General features: G+C 47.5%; 2 protein-coding genes and 1 long non-coding RNA gene across 62 annotated transcripts in view; 2 read left to right on the top strand and 1 right to left on the bottom strand.

Moving 5' to 3' along the window:
* The first annotated feature begins 1,785 nt into the window (after positions 1-1,785).
* Positions 1,786-16,087, top strand: LOC126986384 (ATP synthase subunit beta, mitochondrial-like). Of its 50 annotated transcripts, none has more exons than XM_050842474.1 (15): positions 1,786-1,892; positions 6,357-6,887; positions 7,041-7,070; positions 7,431-7,460; positions 7,701-7,940; positions 8,061-8,300; positions 8,361-8,598; positions 9,628-9,906; positions 10,536-10,697; positions 11,791-11,975; positions 12,244-12,380; positions 12,963-13,107; positions 13,592-13,804; positions 14,131-14,310; positions 14,461-16,087. In XM_050842474.1, the coding sequence occupies exons 1-15, from the start codon at positions 1,866-1,868 to the stop codon at positions 14,575-14,577; spliced, it is 2,754 nt and encodes a 917-aa protein (XP_050698431.1). In that variant the 5' UTR covers positions 1,786-1,865; the 3' UTR covers positions 14,578-16,087. The 50 variants fall into 50 exon arrangements, with proteins under 50 accessions (XP_050698431.1, XP_050698422.1, XP_050698427.1 ...); XM_050842465.1 differs by having other exon boundaries at positions 7,311-7,460; XM_050842470.1 differs by having other exon boundaries at positions 7,011-7,070.
* LOC126986390 (uncharacterized) lies at positions 1,899-5,398 on the bottom strand. Of its 2 annotated transcripts, XR_007739667.1 has the most exons (4): positions 3,470-5,398; positions 2,645-3,308; positions 2,320-2,485; positions 1,899-2,155 (listed from the first exon to the last, which is right to left on the bottom strand). It is a non-coding gene; the product is annotated as an uncharacterized LOC126986390 (long non-coding RNA). The 2 variants fall into 2 exon arrangements; XR_007739666.1 differs by lacking the exon at positions 2,320-2,485.
* Positions 16,088-18,233: 2,146 nt separating the features above from the next.
* Positions 18,234-22,809, top strand: part of LOC126986379 (ankycorbin-like) — a 12,979-nt gene continuing 8,403 nt past the window's right edge. For 2 of the 10 annotated variants that reach the window (XM_050842446.1, XM_050842448.1), the window contains exons 1-6: positions 18,235-18,415; positions 18,899-19,094; positions 19,680-19,778; positions 20,045-20,307; positions 21,528-22,310; positions 22,756-22,809. The exon at positions 22,756-22,809 is cut by the window's right edge and continues 60 nt beyond it. In XM_050842446.1, the coding sequence (XP_050698403.1) occupies positions 18,383-18,415; positions 18,899-19,094; positions 19,680-19,778; positions 20,045-20,307; positions 21,528-22,310; positions 22,756-22,809 (1,428 nt within the window). In that variant the 5' untranslated portion in view covers positions 18,235-18,382. Of the gene's footprint in view, positions 18,416-18,898; positions 19,095-19,679; positions 19,779-20,044; positions 20,308-21,527; positions 22,311-22,755 lie in introns of all 10 variants that reach the window. The other 8 variants (XM_050842455.1, XM_050842451.1, XM_050842452.1 and 5 more) reach the window with 8 other exon arrangements.

Genomic DNA, 22,809 nt, shown 5'->3' with positions numbered 1-22,809 from the left:
TTATGACCCTGGTGGTAGTTTAGCCCTTCTTCATTACCGTGAATGTGAAGAAACACTCATTAGAACCCGACTGACCCCCTCTTATGTCCTCCCCATCTTTCATTTTACTCATTTTACTTGCCTTTCCTTTCTCTCTCCTCCTCCCTTCCTTCCCTCTTCTCCTCTCCCCTCCCTCCTATATTCTAACAAGTTACCTATTTTCTACTTATTTCCTTCTCTCCTGTTCTAGTACGCTTTTTAGTTTGTCTTCCCATTCTTCTTCTTTATTATTACTTTTCTGTTTTTTCATTCATAATTATCATATTTTTTCTACTTATTTTTTTCTCTCTCGTCAGTTCTAGCACACTTTTGTTCTTTGGCCTCCTCATCACTACCACCATAACATCCCCATTCCCCATCCATCACCACCACCACCACATCCCCATTCCTCACCCATCACCACCACAACCACATCACCATTCCTCACCCATCACCACCACCACCACCACATCCCCATTCCCCACCCATCACCACCACCACCACATCCCCATTCCCCACCCATCACCACCACCACCACATCCCCATTCCTCACCCATCACCACCACCACCACATCCCCATTCCTCACCCATCACCACCACCACCACATCACCCATCACCACATCATTCCTCACCCACCACCACCCATTCTTCAGAGAGAGAGAGAGAGAGAGAGAGAGAATGGCCCGAAATCACCCTATTGAACTATATTGAATGTTTAATGATGACCAGAAGGAACAGGCATGCAAAATTTAGTCCATATACTCTGGTCATGAGCATCAGGAAGAAATGGTTAAAGAATAAATCCAAATAAACAAACTCGGGAAAAAGTGTCGTACTGCACAAGACTTGCCAGTTCAGTAAGTTCGATCTGGGATACGCTTGGTAAACTTATGACAAAGAATTCAGCCATGGACAAGTAAAGCAGGAAGAAATAGGGAAATAAAAATATGTGCCCGGAGATACAACCCCGGGAATAAGTATGGTATAAACAAACTCGGGAAAAAGTATCGTACTGCACAAGACTTGCCAGTTCAAGGAGTTCAATTTGGGATACACATGGCAAATTAAGCTATGGACAAGTAAAGCAGGAAGAAATAGGGAAATAAAAATAATATGTGCCCAGAGATATAACCCCGGGAAGAAGTATGGTATAAACAAACTCGGGAAAAAGTATCATACTGCACAAGACTTGCCAGTTCAAGGAGTTCAATCTGGGATACACATGGCAAACTTTAAGACAAAAAATTAAGCTATGGACAAGTAAAGCAGGAAGAAATAGGCAAATAAGAATAATATGTCCCCAGAAATAATTATAACCCCGGGATAAAGAATGGGATTACACATGGGACAATTAAGATCAGTAATGCCAGTTCAGTGAATTAAATTTGGAATACATACAAAATTTAAGACTAATTGATTGATTGATTGATTGATAGATTGTTGCAGGTAAAGTACAACAAAGGGAGGAACATGCCATCTCAATCCCCAGGCAGTATACATAGTGTGATTATAACTATTAATACATGTAGGTAGCACCATGAAACGAAAAAGACACATAGGTAGGAAACAAGACAAAAAGATAAGTTGAGTGTAAAGCAGAAATAAATAAATCGCCTTAATTAAATAAGAATCCCTAGAAAACTGTACTGCGCGAGGCTTTTCATTTCAGTAAGCTCAGTCTGGGATACTCACACACAATTTAATTAAGACAAAGTTAAATTGTGGACGTATAGGGCAGGAAGAAGTAGATAAATGAGAATAAATCCCCCAAAATAACAAGGCTGGGAAAAATTGTCGTACCGCGCTGGGCCTGTCACGCTGCTTCAGTCTGAGCCGCGGCGCCGCCATGTACAGGGTGACAGGAGTGATACAGGTCAGTCATTTACCTTATTTTTTACCCTCAACGGAGCCTCCATCCTCACTGGCCCTCACGTGAATAATAGAAGGATGCTTTAGGCTTAATTAGGTCACAGGTGCATTGCCTGACGGGGGCTCTGAAGGGAATTATTAATGTATTTTTCAAAGTGCTTCTGCTAAATTCTACCATACTTTTCTACTTCATCCTCTAATATAAGTGTTTTTGGCCATGATTGTGTGTTTATGTTAACTTGAAGCATAGCAGAAGCCTTTACCGACCTTCCACTGTTGCTATATAGGAAGGGAATCATTAGTGTATTTTCCAAAGTACTTTCAACGGATAAATTCTACCATACTTTTCTACTTCATCCTCTAATATAAGTCTTTTTGGGCATGATTGTGTGTTTATGTTAACTTAATGCATAGCAGAGGCTTTTACCGACCTTCCACTGTTGCTGTATAGGAAGGGAATCATTAGTGTATTTTTCAAAGTACTTACAAACGGATAAATTCTACCATACTTTTATACTTTTTCCTCTAATATGTCTTTTTTTTGGCCATGATTGTGTGTTTATGTTAACTTAAAGCATAGCAGAAGCCTTTACCGACCTTCCACTGTTGCTGTATAGGAAGGGAATCATTAGTGTATTTTCCAAAGTGCTTCTGCTAATTCTACCATACTTTTCTACTTCATCCTCTAATATAAGTCTTTTTGGCCATGATTGTGTGTTTATGTTAACTTAATGCATAGCAGAAGCCTTTTCCGACCTTCCAGTGTTGCTATATAGGAAGGGAATCATTAGTGTATTTTTCAAAGTACTTACAAACGGATAAATTCTACCATACTTTTCTACTTCATCCTCTAATATAAGTGTTTTTGGCCATGATTGTGTGTTTATGTTAACTTAAAGCATAGCAGAAGCTTTTATCTACCTTTCAGTGTTGCTATATAGGAAGGGAATCATTAGTGTATTTTTCAAAGTATTTACAAACGGATAAATTCTACCATACTTTTATACTTTTTCCTCTATTATGTCTTTTTTTTTTTGTTTTTTTGGCCATGATGTGTGTTTATGTTAACTTAAAGCATAGCAGAAGCCTTTTCCGACCTTCCAGTGTTGCTATATAGGAAGGGAATCATTAGTGTATTTTTCAAAGTATTTACAAACGGATAAATTCTACCATACTTTTCTACTTCATCCTCTAATATGTCTTTTTTGGCCATGATGTGTGTTTATGTTAACTTAAAGCATAGCAGAAGCCTTTACCGACCTTCCACTGTTGCTGTATAGGAAGGGAATCATTAGTGTATTTTCCAAAGTGCTTCTGCTAAATTCTACCATACTTTTCTACTTCATCCTCTAATATAAGTGTTTTTGGCCATGATTGTGTGTTTATGTTAACTTAAAGCATAGCAGAAGCCTTTACCGACCTTCCACTGTTGCTGTATAGGAAGGGAATCATTAGTGTATTTTCCAAAGTGCTTCGATCGGCTAAATTCTACCATACTTTTCTACTTCATCCTCTAATATGTCTTTTTTGGCCATGATGTGTGTTTATGTTAACTTAAAGCATAGCAGAGGCTTTTTCGACCTTCCAGTGTTGCTATATAGGAAGGGAATCATTAGTGTATTTTCCAAAGTACTTTCAAACAGCTAAATTCCACCATACTTTCCTACTTCATCCTCTAATATAAGTCTTTTTGGCCATGATATGTGTGTTTATATTCACGTAAAGCATAGCAGAAGCTTTTATCTACCTTCCAGTGTTGCTAGGATGCGTGGAGACGGTTATATAAGGAAGGAGAAAATATTTAAATACCTCACGCCATTTGCCAGAGCTTATTTTAATTCCGTTCTTTAATTCTCTTCGACTTTATTCCCTTTATATCTCTTGTTTCTCCCTTCTTTCCCTTCTCTTGTTTATCTTACATCTCTCATCTCATCGCTTCATATCACCTTTTCATCTCAATTTCACTTCTTTTAGTCCTCGTCTTCCTCTTCTCCTTCCTTCCTCCCTCCTTAATTATCTGCGTGTTAGGTGAGTCAGGATTGCAGACGTTGTAGCTTATAGTATTTGCTCTCCTCCGGGTCTATATATTACACTTTAATAATAATCGTAGTAGTAGTGGCAGGAGGAGGAGGAGGAGGAGGAGAAGGAGGAGGAGAAAGGGAACATCAGCTGCTCAAAACCCACACCAAACTTTACATTTCGATAATATAAGAACACTTCCAAAGGGTATCGTGGTTTAATTTTATGCTCAAAAGGAAGGTGTGTGTCTGGTGTACAGTGTGACATGTATTTTGAGGCGTGACAGGGTATTGGAGGAACGTAATGGAGGGGTGACTGAACCATTGTGGGATGAGGCGATGGTAGGCGGATGCTTTGGGAGGTTGAAGGATACACGCTCTCTCTCTCTCTCTCTCTCTCTCTCTCTCTCTCTCTCTCATTACGTAACCTCTTCGCTCATTTTCCTGGCATGGGGCACCGGGAACTTACTCCTCTGACCTACATATCGTATAAGGTTATGAATTAGCATGCAAATGAAGGTATCCTGAACACATGGGATACACACACACACGCGACGACACAGCGAGTAGTTCTTGAATGTATGAAAGCCCCACTGTGTATTATATTCCAGGATGCATAACTAATAAAGGATTATGCTCTATTATTCTTGGCACTAATAACATCCCGAGAGAGAGAGAGAGAGAGAGAGAGAGAGAGAGAGAGAGAGAGAGAGAGAATGTAGGGGAATTATGTAAGCAATGAGAATGAGGACAGAGAAAGTAGGACAAGATAGGGAAGATAATTATATAAACGATGAGAGAGAGGTACATCATTTTGGGAAGGTAGACAGATAAAGTAAATTAACAAGAGGGTAAACAAATAATAGAGGAACAGAATTAGATATGAGAATTATATATACAACAAGGAGAAAGAGGAGCATAATTATAAGGCAGGAAGGAGGTAGGAGGGAAGCACAGAGGACAAACAGAAAGAGATGAAAGGAAAGTAGGCAAGAGAGAGAATTATATAAACAATGAAGAGAAAAAGGGACAGAAGGAAGGTCAGTATGTAAAGATAAACAAAGAGGAGATTCAGGGAGAGAGGAAAGTAGGCAGGAAGGATAATTATGTAAGCAAGGAGGATAAACAGAGAGAGGGAGGAAAGGAAGCCAAATTTGCGAGCTATTTTATGCGGCGTTCGGTGCAAAAACTGTCTCGCCCTGTTGAATGTCTAGCAGCTGTTCACGTTGTCTGAGAGATGAAGTGATAGAGATGCAGAGATGAGCAACTGACCCGTAATAAACATGAGCCTCTTTGATCTTCCCTTGTAGTAAAAACGAATGAGAGAGAGGGAGAGAGAGATCGAGAGGACGAGGACACAAGCAATCTACAGGTTTAAACATCGACGTTGCTCTCTCTCTCTCTCTCTCTCTCTCTCTCTCTCTCTCTCTCTCTCTCTCTCTCTCTCTCTACCGTGTTGCCAGGCGGAAATAGCTAAGAGGGACCCAGTGACCCCCGTCTGATCGTTACCCTTACATAACACTCATGGCAGGCGCGTGGGCATATGAGAGAGAGAGAGAGAGAGAGAGAGAGAGAGAGAGAGAGAGAGAGAGAGAAAAGGGGGGGGAGGTAAGGAATGCTGTTGAAAGGTATTGCCAGTGGCTGATTGATTAATATTTGGTAAAGTCTACATTATTTTATACAATTTTTACTATTAACACATGGTAAACCGGTTAGAGAGAGAGAGAGAGAGAGAGAGAGAGAGAGAGAGAGAGAGAGAGAGAGAGAGAGAGAGAGAGAGAGAGAGAGAGAGAGAGAGAGAGAGTATGTATGATGAAATGTTTATATTGTTCATGTGAGGGTGTGTGAATAGAGAGAGAGAGAGAGAGAGAGAGAGAGAGAGAGAGAGTTTTAAAGATAGTACACTTTTAGTACTTGTCATAGGTCCAAGACGTCTAACTACCCTCTGACGCATGTGTGTGTGTGTGTGTGTGTGTGTGTGTGTGCGCGCGCCAAACAGGTATGTCCCTAATGCCGGTGACAGTTCCCAGGCTACCTGTTGAAATATTATAGTCTAGCTTTCATATCCTCTCTCTCCTTTACTTTGTTGTTCTTGTCGTTGGCGTGAAGGTAGTTTATTATTTTTATTATTATTATTATGACTATTATATATTATTGTCATCACCACCATCACTTTTTCTTGGTCCGTGTCCCTCGTCTTTAACAGGGTGGTGTACAGAGTTGTGTTGTGGGTGTTGGGGAGCACAGCCTCGACTCCGCCCACAAAGGAAGGCTCCGTGTGTGTTTTCTCATGGCCTTGGTTTCCTCCACCCTCTCGCTCGTGTGTGTGTGTGTGTGTGTGTGTTATGGACGGATGGTAGGGTGGGGAGGGCGACGTGTTGAGGCCACGGTTTGGGTTGTCTGCTTTAAGGAGTCTTCACCTTCCACCCTCCTTTTCTTGCACCCCCCAGAGTCAGGGGCGCGTGGTGGTGGCGGCGTGGCGTGGGGGCGCCGGGGCGGTGCGGGTGGTGCCCTCGGCGGCCCCTCGCGCCGTGCACACGTCGGCCCCGGCGCGGGACAAGAAGGGCAGCAAGGTCCCGCCACTCCGCGATGCCACGGGACGCCCTGTGGCTACCCCTGAGGTGAAGCGCGCAGCGGCCAAAGTGGCGGGCTGGAAGGATACGTGGGACGTCCCCAAGGCGAGCCAGAAGAGCCAGGCTGGCACGCAGCAGGGTGGCTCGCTGCGGGATATCATTCAGGCCCATCCCGAGGTGCTCCGGCCCAGCAGTAAACAAGCTAGCAGCTCCTCTGACAGCGACGCCCCGACACCGCGCCGGCCTACGAGGGGCGCCTCCCCCACCAAGGCGGCTGCCGGCAAGGCAAAGGCTGCTAAAAAGGGAATCTCGGAGGTTGCAGCCGTGAAGGAATCCGTCGTCAATGCGAGGAACTCCAAAAATGGTGTCGCGAAGAAAACCCCGACGGCCGCCGCAGCAAGCGGTGAGGCGGCAGTGAAGGAGGCTGCTCCAAAGACTGAGGCCGCGAAGGAGGCCGCGCCAAAGCCTGAGGCCGCGAAGGAGGCCGCGCCAAAGCCTGAGGCCGCGAAGGAGGCCGCGCCAAAGCCTGAGGCCGCGAAGGAGGCCGCGCCAAAGCCTGAGGCCGCGAAGGAGGCCGCGCCAAAGCCTGAGGTCGCGAAGGAGGCCGCGCCAAAGCCTGAGGCCGCGAAGGAGGCCGTGCCAAAGCCTAAGGCCGCGAAGGAGACCGCGCAAAAGCCTGAGGCCGCGAAGGAGGCCGCGCCAAAGCCTGAGGCCGCGAAAGAGGCCGCGCCAAAGCCTGAGGCCGCGAAGGAGGCCGCGCCAAAGCCTGAGGCCGCGAAAGAGGCCGCGCCAAAGCCTGAGGCCGCGAAGGAGGCCGCGCCAAAGCCTGAGGCCGCGAAGGAGGCCGCGCCAAAGCCTGAGGCCGCGAAGGAGGCCGCGCCAAAGCCTGAGGCCGCGAAGGAGGCCGCGCCAAAGCCTGAGGCTGTGAAGGAGACCGCGCCAAAGCCTGAGGCCGCGAAGGAGGCCGCGCCAAAGCCTGAGGTCGCGAAGGAGGCCGCGCCAAAGCCTGAGGCCGCGAAGGAGGCCGCGCCAAAGCCTGAGGCCGCGAAGGAGGCCGCGCCAAAGCCTGAGGCCACGAAGAAGGCTGCGCCAAAGCCTGAGGCCGCGAAGGAGGCCGCGCCAAAGCCTGAGGCCGCGAAGGAGGCCGCCCCAAAGCCTGAGGCCGCGAAGGAGGCCGCGCCAAAGCCTGAGGCCGCGAAGGAGGCCGCGTCAAAGCCTGAGGCCGCGAAGGAGGCCGCGCCAAAGCCTGAGGCCGCGAAGGAGGCCGCGCCAAAGCCTGAGACCGCGAAGGAGGCCGCGCCAAAGCCTGAGACCGCGAAGGAGGCCGCGCCAAAGCCTGAGACCGCGAAGGAGGCCGCGCCAAAGCCTGAGACCGCGAAGGAGGCCGCGCCAAAGCCTGAGACCGCGAAGGAGGCCGCGCCAAAGCCTGAGGCTGTGAAGGAGGCCGCGCCAAAGCCTGAGGCCGCGAAGGAGGCCGCGCCAAAGCCTGAGACCGCGAAGGAGGCCGCGCCAAAGCCTGAGGCTGTGAAGGAGGCCGCGCCAAAGCCTGAGGCCGCGAAGGAGGCCGCGCCAAAGCCGGAGGCCACAGCCGTGAAAGTGGCTGTGCCTGAGGCCACAGCCGTGAAGGAGGCTGTGCCTGAGGCCACAGCCGTGAAGGAGGCTGTGCCGGAGGCCACAGCCGTGAAGGAGGCTGTGCCGGAGGCCACAGCCGTGAAGGAGGCTGTGCCGGAGGCCACAGCTGTGAAGGAGGCTGTGCCGGAGGCCACAGCCGTGAAGGAGGCTGTGCCGGAGGCCACAGCCATGAAGGAGGCTGTGCCGGAGGTCACAGCCGTGAAGGAGGCTGTGCCGGAGGTCACAGCCGTGAAGGAGGCTGTGCCGGAGGCCGTAACCGTGAAGGAGGCTGTGCCGGAGGCCACAGCCATGAAGGAGGCTGTGCCGGAGGTCACAGCCGTGAAAGAGGCCACCACAGCAGCAGCCGTCGAGCCCCCGGGTGTCCCTGGAGTTGAGGCGACAGTCGAGGAGGCAGCCGTAGCTGAGGACACTGCAGGACCTTCTTTGGCGGCAGCTGCTGCTGGTGCTGTCGCCGCTGACGTCCCGCTTTCCACGCTTTCAGAGCAAGGTGTGTGTGCGTTAACACCAACACTGATCTTCTCTTTGTTCTTATTTCCGCTTGTTCCCTCAGTCCCCCATACACCTTTCCCTACCTAATCCTCCTCCCCAACGCTTTACTACTTTTTCCTCTTCCTCTTTCCTTTTCTCGTATCCTCGTCTATTCAAGCTTTCCCCTTCGTATACTTCGCCTCCTCTAACAATCCCCTTCCCCATCCATCCTCCCCTCACCCTCTATTTCTGTTTCTTCCCCAACGGTTCCTTTTCTTTCGTCCTCTTCACATCACTCCATATTCTTGAACGTGTCGGCGCCTCAGTTCGCCTGTTTGGAAAGACCCTCGTAAATGTTGCTGGGGTTTTCATGAACTGTTTTGTGATCCTAGTGATAGTTTTGCACGACCTCTGCATCGTGAGCGGGAAAGTAACCTGTGAAAACCCGGTCACTCTTCTCTGTGACCTTGGTAACTTGTCGTAATGGGAGTCCGATATGTTTAATATGGACCTTAAGAGGCTATTACACTGGGCATATTTTCCGTAGATCTTCAGTCAAAGCACGATTTCCGCTAACGTGGTTCTCAATTGTTTGTTGTTATTGCTGATGATGATGATGGTGAGTAATACCGTCATCCTTCAGTGAAATCTACCGTAGCTGTGGAAGATCGTGGACACGTCAGAAAACCACGGAAATATGAGAACCACGCCAGCGGAAATCGTGGTTTGACTGAAGATCCACGGAAAATTTGCGCAGTGTAATAGCCTCTTTAGTAAGCTTCTGTCCCCCTCCCCACCCATCTTCCCCTCACCCTTTACTACTTTTTCCTCTCCCAACGTTTCCTTTTATCCTATTCATCCTTTCTCCTTCGTACACTTCGGCTTGTCCCCCTCCCCACCCATCATCCCCTCACCCCTTACTACTTTTTCCTCTCCCAACGTTTCCTTTTATCCTATTCATCCTTTCTCCTTCGTACACTTCGGCTTCAGTCCCCTTCCCTCAGCCATCTTCCCCGTCTCATCCTGTCAACACTCCCCTTCCCCTTAGGCACCGTGGGTGGAGGCCGCGTGGTGGCTGTCATCGGCGCAGTGGTGGACGTGGCCTTCGAAGGGACGCTGCCGCCTATCCTCAGCGCCCTCGAGGTCACCAACAGACACCCGAGGCTCGTGCTGGAGGTGGCCCAACATCTCGGCGGCAACACTGTACGAACTATCGCCATGGACGGGACGGAGGGACTGGTGAGAGGTCAGGAGGTGAGGGACTCCGGGGGGCCCATCTCCATCCCCGTGGGCGCCGCTACCCTGGGGCGCATCATCAATGTGATAGGTAAGACGGGGCACCGGCGAAGAGATGGATATCTTAGAACATTTCATATACCTTGGTAGCGTACCGGTAATTCATAACAACGACTGGTCTCGCCAAGAAGCTTTACGACGGATTAGCTTGGCCCTCGATGTATGGAGTCGCTCAGCACGAGTATATGGCGTTGTCGATACCCATCCATGTGCTATTTGAAAGTGATATTTTGTATATTATGCATTTAGTAAAGGAAGCTACATAGTATAATGAGTGTCGATGTTTAGGATTATAACAACGATTTGTATAAATTCTATGACATGTGGCAGCGATTTTTTCCCATGGTGTCACGTTTTGGTGGTGTGATGGTGGTGGTAGTGGTGGTGGTGGGAATGGGAATGGGAATACCGGAATCTGCCACACCTTGAACCGACTTCATGCTCCTTTACTGTAAAACTATTACTACCACCACTATTACTACTACTATTACTACTACTACTACTACTATTACTTTTTTTTTTCTACTCCTACGGGCCTCCATCTATTAGAGTTGCGTTGTGAGCGGTATATTTTCTCATATCCTTTCACAAAGCAATTCATTGGCCCCACCCCATACTACTATTACTACTACTACTACTACTAATTGCTTGTGGTGCCAGGGGAGCCCATCGACGAGCGCGGGCCCATCCTCGCTGCCAGCCGTGCGGCCATCCACGCCGAGGCACCGGAGTTCTCGGAGATGAGCGTGGAGCAGGAGATTCTGGTGACGGGCATCAAGGTGGTGGACATGCTGGCGCCGTACTCCAAGGGCGGCAAGATTGGTGAGGGTGTCGGGGTGAAAGGGTGAAGGAGGAGGAGGAGGAGGAGGTGGGATGTGTGTTTGTCATTTGTTTATTTGTTTGCGTCTTGTTGTATTTCATTTATTTTTTCGTCTTTTATTCGTCTTTCTTTTTTTCGTCTTTTCTTTTATACTTATGAACTTTCCTCTCTCCCTCACTACCTCTGTTCCTTACAATATCTCTCCTCCTTTATCTCTCCTACTCACTAACTTCGATCCTTTTTCTTCTCTCCTTCTATATACCACACAAAATTTAGCAAGGTAGATAACACTCCAAAACAGACGCGTACCAGGTAGGCAAAAATAACGAGGTAGATGACATACCAAAACAGCACCAAAAAATCTCCTTCCCAACTCCGTCACTAATTCCCCTTGGCTCTCCCTCTCTTTCCCCTACCATACGTCTCTTCTCTTCCTGTCCTCCTCACTGATTATCCTCTCTCTCTCTCTTCCTCTTCCAGTCATTAACTCGCTTCCTCTTTTTCTCCCTCTCTTCCCCTTGTTAACTCTTTCCCTCTCTCCGCCTCCTCGTACAAAACCTCTTCTTTCCTTCTCTTCCTCTTCCTTTCACTAACTCCCCTCCTCTTTCTCTTCCCCTTCCTTTCTCCCATATATTATTTCTCTCCCACTCATGAACTACCCTCCTCTCTCACTATCTCTTCCTCTCTCCTCTTCCCTCCCTCCTCTCCTTTTGCTCTCTCTTACCCTCGCTAACTTCTCTCTTTTCCTCTCCCATACAGTACTTCTCTCCCACTCACGAACCTCCCTCCTCTCTCTCCATCTCTCTTCCTCTCTCCTTTACAAAACCTCTCCTCTTCCCTCCCTCTCTCTGCAAACTTTTCCCTTTTCCTCTCCCATACAGTACTTCTCTCCCACTCACGAACTTCCCTCCTCTCTTTCCTCTTCCTCTCCCTCACAAATCCTTCCACCTTCCCTCCTCTCCTTTTCCTCTTTCTTACTTCCCCTCTCGTTTCCTCTCCCATACAAAGCCTCTCCTCCTCTCCTCTCTCGCTGCAGACTCCTTACGTTCTTATGTTCTTCTTATGTTCACCCCTGCCTCTCCCTCCCTTCGCCAGGCCTCTTCGGCGGGGCGGGGGTCGGCAAGACGGTTCTCATTATGGAGCTGATCAACAATGTGGCCAAGGCTCACGGCGGCTACTCGGTCTTCGCGGGCGTCGGGGAGCGGACCAGGGAGGGGAACGACCTTTACCACGAGATGATAGAGTCTGGGGTCATCTCCCTCACGGATGACACTTCCAAGGTGAGGGAGAGGCCTGGGAGGAAGAATGAGGGCAAGGGAGGTGAAGATGGTGGGGTATAAGATCATCTCCATCACGAATATGTCTTCCAAGGTTAGGTAAAGGGCAAGGGAGTGACTTAGGTTAAGGGAAAAGGGGAGGTAAAGGAGAAAAAACCTTGTCATGAAAGCCTTGTCAAATATGAGAACTTGGGCGACGAAATGTTTTAAAATACACTCTTTCCTGTGTGTGTGTGTGTGTGTGTGTGTGTGTGTGTGTGTGTGTGTGTAGGTGGCGCTGGTGTACGGGCAGATGAACGAGCCGCCGGGTGCCAGGGCGAGAGTGGCACTGACGGGGCTGACGGTGGCGGAGTACTTCAGGGACCAGGAGGGACAGGACGTGCTATTCTTCGTGGACAACATCTTCAGGTGAGGCGGATATGGCTTTTATGGAGGGCGGCGGGGCGGTCTGTTGGTTATTATGCCAGGGGCGTATTAGGGAAAAAGTTGGAAAGTTTCGTTTAGTTGGCACAAATCTGTGGTCATATGCCTGAGAGAGACAGAAGGGGAAGGAATTATAGGAGAAGGAAACAGATCCCAGGAGATGGAACACAACCCCCGATTAATACCTGGTACCCATTCACTGCTTGACCTATCTTTCAGCCACTCTAACTTTTTATAGGAGCAGTGAGTAGCGGGCTTTTTTTCCCATTTGTTACCTTTTTTTTTATGCCCTCCCTTGAACTGAACACTCTCTCTCTCTCTCTCTCTCTCTCTCTCAAGCACGTGGCCTTGAATACGTGATATGGACGTGAACCGGACAGGATTAAACCGAATGTTCTCACTTCTCACCCCCTTCACCTTACCATATTCTTCCCTCACTACTTCCCCCTCACCCTACTCTGCTTTCCCCTCACTCTACTCTGCTTCCCCTTTACCCTAATTTTCCCTCTAACCCTTTCCACCACACCCTATACCCCCCTTAACCTCCCTTCTTCCCCCCCTCGGCAGGTTCACCCAGGCTGGCTCGGAGGTGTCTGCCCTGCTTGGTCGCATCCCCTCAGCTGTAGGTTACCAGCCCACCCTGGCCACCGACATGGGGAGTATGCAGGAGAGGATCACCACCACCACCAAGGGCTCCATTACTTCCGTGCAGGTGTGTGGGGTGATGGGGTGATTGTGGAGATAGGGGATTATGGGAAGGGTGATTTATAGGGGTGTAGGTGTTAGAGGGTAAAAAGAGGGGCAATGGGAGGATGGGGAAGGGTAGAGGGGAAGAAGAGGGGGCAGTGGAAGGATGGAAAGGGGTAGAGAGAAGAAGGGGAGAAGTGTAGGATCAGTGGGAGGAGAGGAAAGGGGAGAGAGAAAGAGGAGAAGAAGAGGGAGGAGGGGAAAGGATGGAAAGAGGGGAAGAAGAGGATGGAAAAGGATAGAAAGAGGGAAAGAAAAGGGAGGTCAATGAGAGAAGGGGAAAGGATGGAAAGAGGGGAAGAAGAGGGAGGTCACTAAGAGGAGGGAAAAGAATAGAGGAGGGAGTAAGGAACAATACAATCACACACACACATACCCCTCCAAAACCCCCATACAACCCCCCTCCACCCCTCCCCCACACCATACCAACCACCTCTTCCCTTCGCCAGGCCATCTATGTGCCAGCCGATGACCTGACAGACCCCGCCCCCGCCACCACCTTCGCCCATCTCGACGCTACCACCGTGCTCTCCCGGGGCATCGCTGAGCTGGGCATCTACCCCGCCGTGGACCCCCTGGACTCCACCTCCCGCATCATGGACCCCAATATCATAGGACCCCGCCACTACTCCACGGCGAGAGGAGTCCAGAAGATATTGCAGGTGGGTGGATGGTGATAAATTGGGTGCAGTTTGTGTGTATGGGATGACAGAATGGGTGCAGTTTATGTGGGTGGGATGACAGAATGGGTGCAGTTTGTGGATAGGATGAATAGGGGGGTAATTTTGTTCAACTTTTTTTCTCTAATGATAGAATGAATAACGTTTACCAATAGATTGATTTTGTCGGACTATAACTCTCTGCCACCCATCACACTAACTACCCATATCTCACCGGTATTTATTAATTCCATCACCCATCATATTACCCATCCCAACACCATCACCCATCACTACCTATAACGTCTCCTTCCCTCTATCCCCCGCAGGACTACAAATCCCTGCAGGACATCATTGCCATCCTGGGTATGGACGAACTCTCCGAGGAGGACAAACTCACAGTGTCACGGGCCCGCAAGGTGCAGCGCTTCATGTCCCAGCCCTTCCAGGTGGCCGAGGTCTTCACGGGCTACGAGGGGAAATTTGTCAGCCTGGAGGAGACCATTAGGGTGAGTAGGTGTGAAAGGGTGTAGGGTGACGATAGGTCCCATCCTCACCTTACACGATATAAAGAAGGTAACTACTTATCAGATAGGGAGTAGATGCCTTCTTCATATAATTGTTCTGCTTTGCCTCCAGTCTGTCCTTTCCTTCCCCAGAGCTTCGAGGAGATCCTGGCGGGGAAGCATGACAACCTACCCGAGGCGGCCTTCTACATGGTGGGCGGCATCGAGGAGGCGGAGACGAAGGCACAGCAGCTGACGGCGACTCAGTGAGAGAGAGAGAGAGAGAGAGAGAGAGAGAGAGAGAGAGAGAGAGCATCATCGACATATATGTATTCAATTGCAATATGTAAGATGTAAAAATAAAGAAAGAAAAGAGAGAGAGAGAGAGAGAGAGAGAGAGAGAGAGAGAGAGAGAGAGAGAGAGAGAGAGAGAGAGAGAGAGAGAGAGAGAGAGAGAGAGAGAAAGGAGTTGTGTTTTTTTATAAAGTTGTGAATTAGATTTATTATTTTGAGATGTTAGAGAGAGAGAGAGAGAGAGAGAGAGAGAGAGAGAGAGAGAGAGAGAGGAGTTGTGTTTTTTTATAAAGTTGTGAAGTAGATTTGCAGTTTTGAAATGTTAGAGAGAGAGAGAGAGAGAGAGAGAGAGAGAGAGAGAGAGAGAGAGAGAGAGAGAGAATGAAAGCTCTAAAGACACTAAGAACTAAAATGAAGACCAGAAAAAAGTGATACAAAAGAAAGAAAAAGGAAGAAAGAAAATGGGAGTATCAAACGAAGACTCGGAACTCGCTTCGAAACACCGACTGAATCACCGAAGCAACAGTGTGTGTGTGTGTGTGTGTGTGTGTCAGTAGGTCCGTCCGTCGTGTTAATAGTGTAGTTTTATATTCTCGTACCAATGTGTGTGTGTGTGTGTGCGTGTGTGTGTTCATACTCGTAACTATACATACTGGTGCACAAATTGTAATAGTAGAAGTAGTAGTAGTAGTAGTAGTAGTAGTAGTAGTAGTAGTAGTAGTGGTGGTGGCAGCAGTAAAGTGGTGATCTCTGGGATTCAAATGTCACTTCTTATCTCACGTTAATTTGTATATCAGTATAATTCTTCCTCTTTTACTGATGTTTAGTGGAAGCTTTGTCAGTCATTAGCATTATTATTATTATTATTATTATTATTATTATTATTATTATTATTATTATTATTATTATTATGCAATCGCTACTCTTATGCGAATTTGACTTGTGTTCACTTGGCTAATATTATGTTCTTTGAGTTGTGTACGATCTTAAAAGTGATATATAGTCAGTTCTGTTTTTTTTCTTTTCTTACTTTTTTCTTTTTTCTTTATTTTTTACTTTTCTATTTTCTCTCCTCTTGTATTTATCTTTTTGTCTTCGTCTCATTTCTCTTCAGACTTTTCTACCATTTTCCTTCTATTTTCTTGTTTTCTTTTCCCTTTTCGTTTTCTTTTTCCTATAACTTAAGTCCTTCTTTCTTCGCTTGTACTTACTCCTTTTTCTTCTTCTTCTACTTCATCTTTTTCGCGTCTTCTACTATACCTCTACTCTTACTTTCTCTTCTCTTTTTCTCTTCATTCCTCTCTGCCTTTCTCTTCGTCGTCATCTTAATCTTCTAATTCTTCTTGGCATCTTCATTTTTCTCCCTATTTTCCTTCTTTCTTCCTCTCTCCATCCATTGCCTATTTTTTTCTTTAGTAGTAGCCTCGTAATCTTATTTAAGGATGAACCAACTTTCCTAATAAATATAATGTTAATGTATTTTGAAGGTGTATTTTGACGTTACCCCAGAGAGAGAGAGAGAGAGAGAGAGAGAGAGAGAGAGAACCACCACCACTTCCATTCCCTTGCAGTGTTACCAGAAGAGGCGATGTATCTTTTTATTTTTTTTATTAATTACTGTTCTTATCTTCGTTTTCGTGTTTTTTCGTTTTTTTCCCTTGCTGTCTTTTTTTCAAGTATTCATAAAAGCAAGATGAAAAAAGGCCTTTCTCGACTTTGATATAATATGTTCCGTTTTCTTTTCTTCGTTGATGTCGTTTTCTAGTTTTTTTTTTAATTATGCAAAAGCAAGTTGAAAAATGGATTAGCTCGATAGACGTATAAGTAAGCAGAGAAAACTGATTAACTCGACGATATAAGTAAAAGTAAGAAGGGAAAACTGATTAATTCATCGATATACGTAAAAGTAAGCAGATGAAACTGATTAACTCGTCGATACAAGTAAAAGCAAGCAGGACAACTGAACTCGTTGATACAGTTCACCTGCTGCCCGCGCAAAGGTCGGGCGTGTGGAGGACTGGACGTGCCTCTCTACAGTACACTTGTGGTTTTCATGAGTCCCAGAGCTCGACGGGACGTGCCTCTCTACACTTGTGGTTTTCATGAGTCCCGGAGCTTGACGGGACGTGCCTCTCTACACTTGTGGTTTTCATGAGTCCCAGAGCTCGACGGGACGTGCCTCTCTACACTTGTGGTTTTCATGAGTCCTGGAGCTTGACGGGACGTGCCTCTCTACACTTGTGGTTTTCATGAGCCCCGGAGCTCGACGGGACGTGCCTCTCTACACTTGTGGTTTTCATGAGCCCCAGAGCTTGACGGGACGTGCCTCTCTACACTTGTGGTTTTCATGAGTCCCAGAGCTTGACGGGACGTGCCTCTCTACACTTGTGGTTTTCATGAGTCCCAGAGCTCGACGGGACGTGCCTCTCTACACTTGTGGTTTTCATGAGTCCCAGAGCTCGACTGGACGTGCCTCTCTACAGTACACTTGTGGTTTTCATGAGTCCCAGAGCTTGACGGGACGTGCCTCTCAACACTTGTGGTTTTCATGAGTCCCAGAGCTTGACGGGACGTGCCTCTCTACACTTGTGGTTTTCATGAGTCCCAGAGCTCGACGGGACGTGCCTCTCAACACTTGTGGTTTTCATGAGTCCCAGAGCTTGACGGGGCGTGCCTCTCTACACTTGTGGTTTTCATGAGTCCCAGAGCTCGTAAACACCGCCTTGCCCGTTCCCGTCTAGTTGTCCCCCACGAGCACGCCTACTCCTGCTCTGGAAGGGAACACCGAGAGCGCTCCCACAGTCCTACCTCAGAAAACGCGTGTAGTTCTGCTGATCCGGACCACCGTTACCAGATTACCGTACTCAGAGCCCCGTAATTACCGGTTTCTGAGCCATAGCTACTGTCAAAACCCACCAATAGTTAACCATTTTAACGATAACTATATATGAAGGCAGTTATTGGGGTCGAGGAGGTAGTTTTGGAGTCGGGATATAAGTCAACGTTAGAGGAGAAAACTGATTAACTCGTGGACAAAAATAAAATGAAGCTGAGACATCGTATTTGCTTTAGATTAATTAGTAACAGGAAGCGGAAAAAGGGGATTAACAGGGAAGTAATTCGATTAAGTAAAGAGAGGCTAAAAAAAAGAGGATAAGTCATATCACATAGAAAAAAAGAGACGAGTCAGATTAGATGCCAAATAGGAGAAAAAAGTGTTCCCTCCATCTTGATTAACAGAGGTAATTCGATCAAGCAGAGAGGCTAAAAAAAGGATTAGTCATATCAGGTACAAATTAAGATAAAAAATGTGAATATTTCGTATACTTTATCATTGATAGCGATTGGGTGACCCGATCAAGGAGAGATTAAGAAAAAAAAGATTAGTCAGAGATTACGAAATGTAAGAGAAAGAAAAAGGTTGAATTTGTTAACTACACAATCATACATTACAAAAATCTATCAAACAGGAAATACTTAAGTGATTCACGAGAGAGAAGAATAATTATGAGATGAAGGAAAGAGAAGAAAAAAAAAGATTGCTCGGTCAAGATTAGATTACACACACACACACACACACACACACACACACAGAGCATTACTACGTTATCTAATCATTGTGGTATAATCTGTTGGTGTGTGTGTACGTGTGTGCGTGTGTGTGCTGCCTCGCTTCGCTCCAACCTCAGTGCGTTAAAAGAGAGGAGGAAGGGGAGGACTTACTACTATTACTACTACTACTACTACTACTATTGCTACTGCTACTACTGCTGTGGCTGCCATGGTTCCGTACAGTGGCGCCGACAGGAGACTGGTAAGTGATGTGTTGACGTGGATGGGGAAGTTATTGTAGTGGTAGAAGTAGTAGGAAGAGGAGGAGGAGGTGGGGTTGTAGTGATTTTTGCCGGAGGAGGAAGGAAATTTGTAGTAGTAGTAGTAGGAGGAGGAGGAAGTGGAGTCGTAGGCCTAATAGTTGTCATAGATGAAGGATGGGAAGTCATATAACTGGTGAAATAGACCTAGGTAGGCCTAGTAGTAGTAGGAGGGGGTGGAGGAGCGAGATATGTAGATTGTGGTAGTTTAATAGCAATGTATAGTATCAGTAGCAGAAATTGAGTAGTTTTTGAGCATTGGAAGCACCAGTGTTGTAAAAAAAATAGTTGCATACATTACAGGAGCGGTTATGTGCACGTAGAAGCAATAAACATAACGTATTTACACACGTACACTTATGATGAGCTGCTTTACTCATACGATTCTGTGTGTGTGTGTGTGTGTGTGTGTGTGTGTGCTGCAGGCGTCATCCGTGCGGGCTGGGGACGGAGCGGGGGTGCGGGCGGCGCTGCAGGACGGGGCTGGCCACCACAGGGCGGCCCCCGACGGGCGCCTCCCCTTGCACTCGGCGGCGGCGACGGGACGCGCGGATGTCATCACGGCGCTGCTGCAGGCCGGGGCGGACCTGCACGCCACTAGCGGCATGCCCAGGGACGACGGTAGGTCACGGCCCCAGCCTTCTTGACCCCTCAATGATGTATATTGACCTGCTGAGTGGCCCCGCTGACCTCACGTGACCTCAGGGAGTGAAATGCTGTGTTGGTGACCTGGTGACCTTGTATCCTGCGGCGAATATTGAACCTGTCTTTTTAACTCCCTGTGGTGACCTTTAATATTGACCTGTGATTATTTATAACTTCTTCACTAGTTAACCTTTTCTCTAATTATTTCGCTGGATTGCTAAACTGCTGACATTTTTACCTGTAACACCACTCCGCTGACCTTTATTTGACCCGTAATGACATAACTTACTGACATTTAATTTGATTTCCCTTGATGAATTGGCCTACTGACCTTTTGACCTTATCGGGACCTCGTTAGACTGAGTACGACTTTACTTTCCTGACTTTATTGTGACTAATGTTTTGTGACTAACGTGTTGTGACTAAGGTTTTGTTTTGTGATTAACGTGTTGTGTCTAATGTTGTTTTGTGACTTATAACGTGTTGTGACTAATGTTTTGTTTTGTGACTAACGTGTTGTGTCTTAAGTTTTGTTTTGTGACTAATGCGTTGTCGTCGCAGGGGGCACGGCGCTGCACCTGGCGGGGGAGAGCGGCCAGGTGGAGGCTTTGCGGCTCCTGGCGACGGCCGGGGCACCGCTGGACGCCGCGGACAACAAGGGTACGTGTGTGTGTGTGTGTGTGTGTGTGTGTGAGTGTGCGTGCGTGTGTGTACTCTTACCTAATTGCATTCTTACTGGATACGTTTTTTTTTTAATCTTTAATTTAACCTTTACCTCTCTCTCTCTCTCTCTCTCTCTCTCTCTCTCTCTCTCTCTCTCTCTCTCTCTCTCTCTCTCTCTCTCTCTCTAAACCTACCTATTTATCCATCTATCTATCTATCCACTTTCCTCTAACTATCTATTTGTCTATCTATCCCTCCCTCAGGCCGTACCGCCGTGCACTGGGCCGCACTGAGGGGCCAGAAGGACGCCCTGGTCACCCTGCACACCCTTGGCGCAGATCTCCACGCGCAGGACGCAGGCCGCGCCAACGCCCTGCACTTTGCGGCGGCCTCGGGGGCCCTGGAGGTCGTGCGCTATCTGGTGGAGTCGGCGGGCGTGTCCGTGGCCCAGCTGGATGTCAATAAGAGGTCGCCATACGATGTGGCCAAGAGGAAGGGGCAGAAGCATGTTGTGGCGTACTTGAAGGTGAGGGACACAAACATTTCGGGGTTGAGGGTCACATTCTTAAACATTCCTACTCCCAAGCTCACATATTTGACACAGGTTTCGTAGGAGTTTGGGGCATTTCCAGGGGTAGTTTAATGACCCTAGTTATAGTTTGACCCTTCCTCCGTACCAAGAACCTAAGAAAACACTCATGAGAACGCAATTGATGTCCTTTTTTGGCCTTTTGAGATAGTTGATGTGAGAGGCGGGAGCGTCTGAGAATACCAACCTGAGGGTCATATTCTTAACCCGGTAGCAGCGACGGGCCAAATTTGTGGCTCTACCGTGTACCAGCGAGCGACGGGCCAAATTTTTGCCATGATATAAACTCCCCAAAATAGATGATGCATAAACTGATCACAAATGCGTTAGTATATATATTATGAAATGGTTTGCGTGAGTGATGATTTTTTTCTCCTTTTTCTCGCTTAGAGGGGCCTTTGAGAAACATGATCCCCGCACAAACCGGGTTAAACATTTCGGCTCCTACGCACACATTTCACACGGTTTTTGTGGATTTTTGGGTATTTCCAGGACACCTCTCCTCCCGAAACTGACCTATATTTCGGCCACTCCTCCTGACTCTTTTGTAGGAGCAGTGAGCAGCGGGCTTTTTTTTTATTATTGTTTTCTTCTTTTTCTTGTTTTACCCTTGAACTGTTTACTGTAAAAAAAAAAGTTTAATAACCGTGGTGGTAGTTTGACTCTTTTGTAGGAGCAGTGAGTAGCGGGCTTTTTTTTCATCATTGTGTTTTATTTTCCCCTGAACTGTTGACTGTAAAAAAAAAAGCTTAATAACCGTGGTGGTAGTTTGACCCTTCTGTACCATGAACCTAAAAAAACACTCATTAGAACCCGATTGATCTCCTTTTTGGTCTTTGAAGATAGTTGAAAAGATAGTCTGAAAATCCCGACCTATTATGACACTGGGCAAATTTTCCGTGGATCTTCAGTCACACCACAATATCCGCTAGCGTGGTTCTCATTTGTTTCTTATTATTACTGCTGATGATGATGGTGAGTAATACCGTCGTCCTTCAGTGAAATCTACCGTAGTTTTGGAAGATCGTGGACACGTCAGAAAACCACGGAAACATGACAACCACGCCAGCGGAAATCGTGGTTTGACTGAAGATCCACGGAAAATTTGCCCAGCGTAATAGCTCCTTAACACTCCGTTCCCTTTCCTTCACTCACAGCAAAAGGATCAGCACTCAGACTCCCTCCGCCATCAGCCATCCCAGCAGGGGCCGTCAGCATGGGTCTACAGGCAGGAGTCACCCCCGACACGCCCGAAGAGTCATCATGAGGGGTCAGCACGCAACTCTGAGACTCGACACTCCTACCGAGCACGTCCTCACAGTCAGCATGGCACCTCAGCATATGCACAAAGTCAGCAGAATCAGCACGAGGTAGTATCACGCTCCAGTAGTCAGCACGATAGGTCAGCATGGAACGACAGCCCACAAAATCAGCATATCGTCGCATCCCGTTCCCAGAGTCAGCATGATAGGTCAGCATGGAACAACAGCCCACAAAATCAGCATATCGTCGCATCCCGTTCCCAGAGTCAGCATGATAGGTCAGCATGGAACAACAGCCCACAAAATCAGCATATCGTCGCATCCCGTTCCCAGAGTCAGCACGATAGGTCAGCATGGAACAACAGCCCACAAAATCAGCATATCGTCGCATCACGTTCCCAGAGTCAGCAAGATGAGACAGCATCGAACTATAGTCAGCAAAATCAGCATGAGGTCCTGTCACGCTCCAGGAGTCAGCATAAAGAGCATATCGTTGCGTCGAGGTCCCAGAGTCAGGACGGGTCAGCAACGTGGAGTCAGGGTCAGCGAGCAACCCCGGCCCGTCAGAGTCAGCGGGACACGTCAGCCTGGGTCCAGAGTCAGCAGCAGCAGCCGGAGGAGCCGAGGTCAGCGCTGACTCTCCTGACGCAGCAAAATCAAGACTGCAAGAAGAAAATTGTGAGTGTTGTCTGTTTTTTTCTTCTTGTTCTTGTTCATCTTGTTCTTGTTCTTCTATTTCTTCTTCTTGTTTTTCTTCTTCTTTTTTCTTTTTTTTTCTTCTTGTTCTTGTTCTTGTTCTTGTTCTTGTTCTTCTTCTTCTTCTTCTTCTTCTTCTTGTCTTGTTTTCTGCTACTACTTTTTTCTTGTTTTTCTTGTTCTTCTTCTTCTTGTTCATCGCTTACTGATACTTTTTTTCTTGATATTTCTTATTCTTTTCTTCCCGCATGGAGACTTGCCAGGAGGGACCCCCGGACTTGACATCTTAGGGTGGGCGAGGCGACGCGCCCCCCTGACGTATGCCCCCATTGATTGATTATAATTATCACTATCATCATCACTGTCATCACCATTCCACACCTGACCCCATGACCCCGGCTTGACCCCACCCCCTCCCCCCTGACAGGCTGATCTACAGAAGCGTGAGGCTGAGCTGGAGCAGAGGTCAGCGGCGGACCAG

This window comes from Eriocheir sinensis, chromosome 61, assembly GCF_024679095.1.
Source record: "Eriocheir sinensis breed Jianghai 21 chromosome 61, ASM2467909v1, whole genome shotgun sequence".
NCBI lineage: Eukaryota > Metazoa > Arthropoda > Malacostraca > Decapoda > Varunidae > Eriocheir > Eriocheir sinensis.
This window is presented reverse-complemented; position numbering and strand designations above follow the sequence as displayed.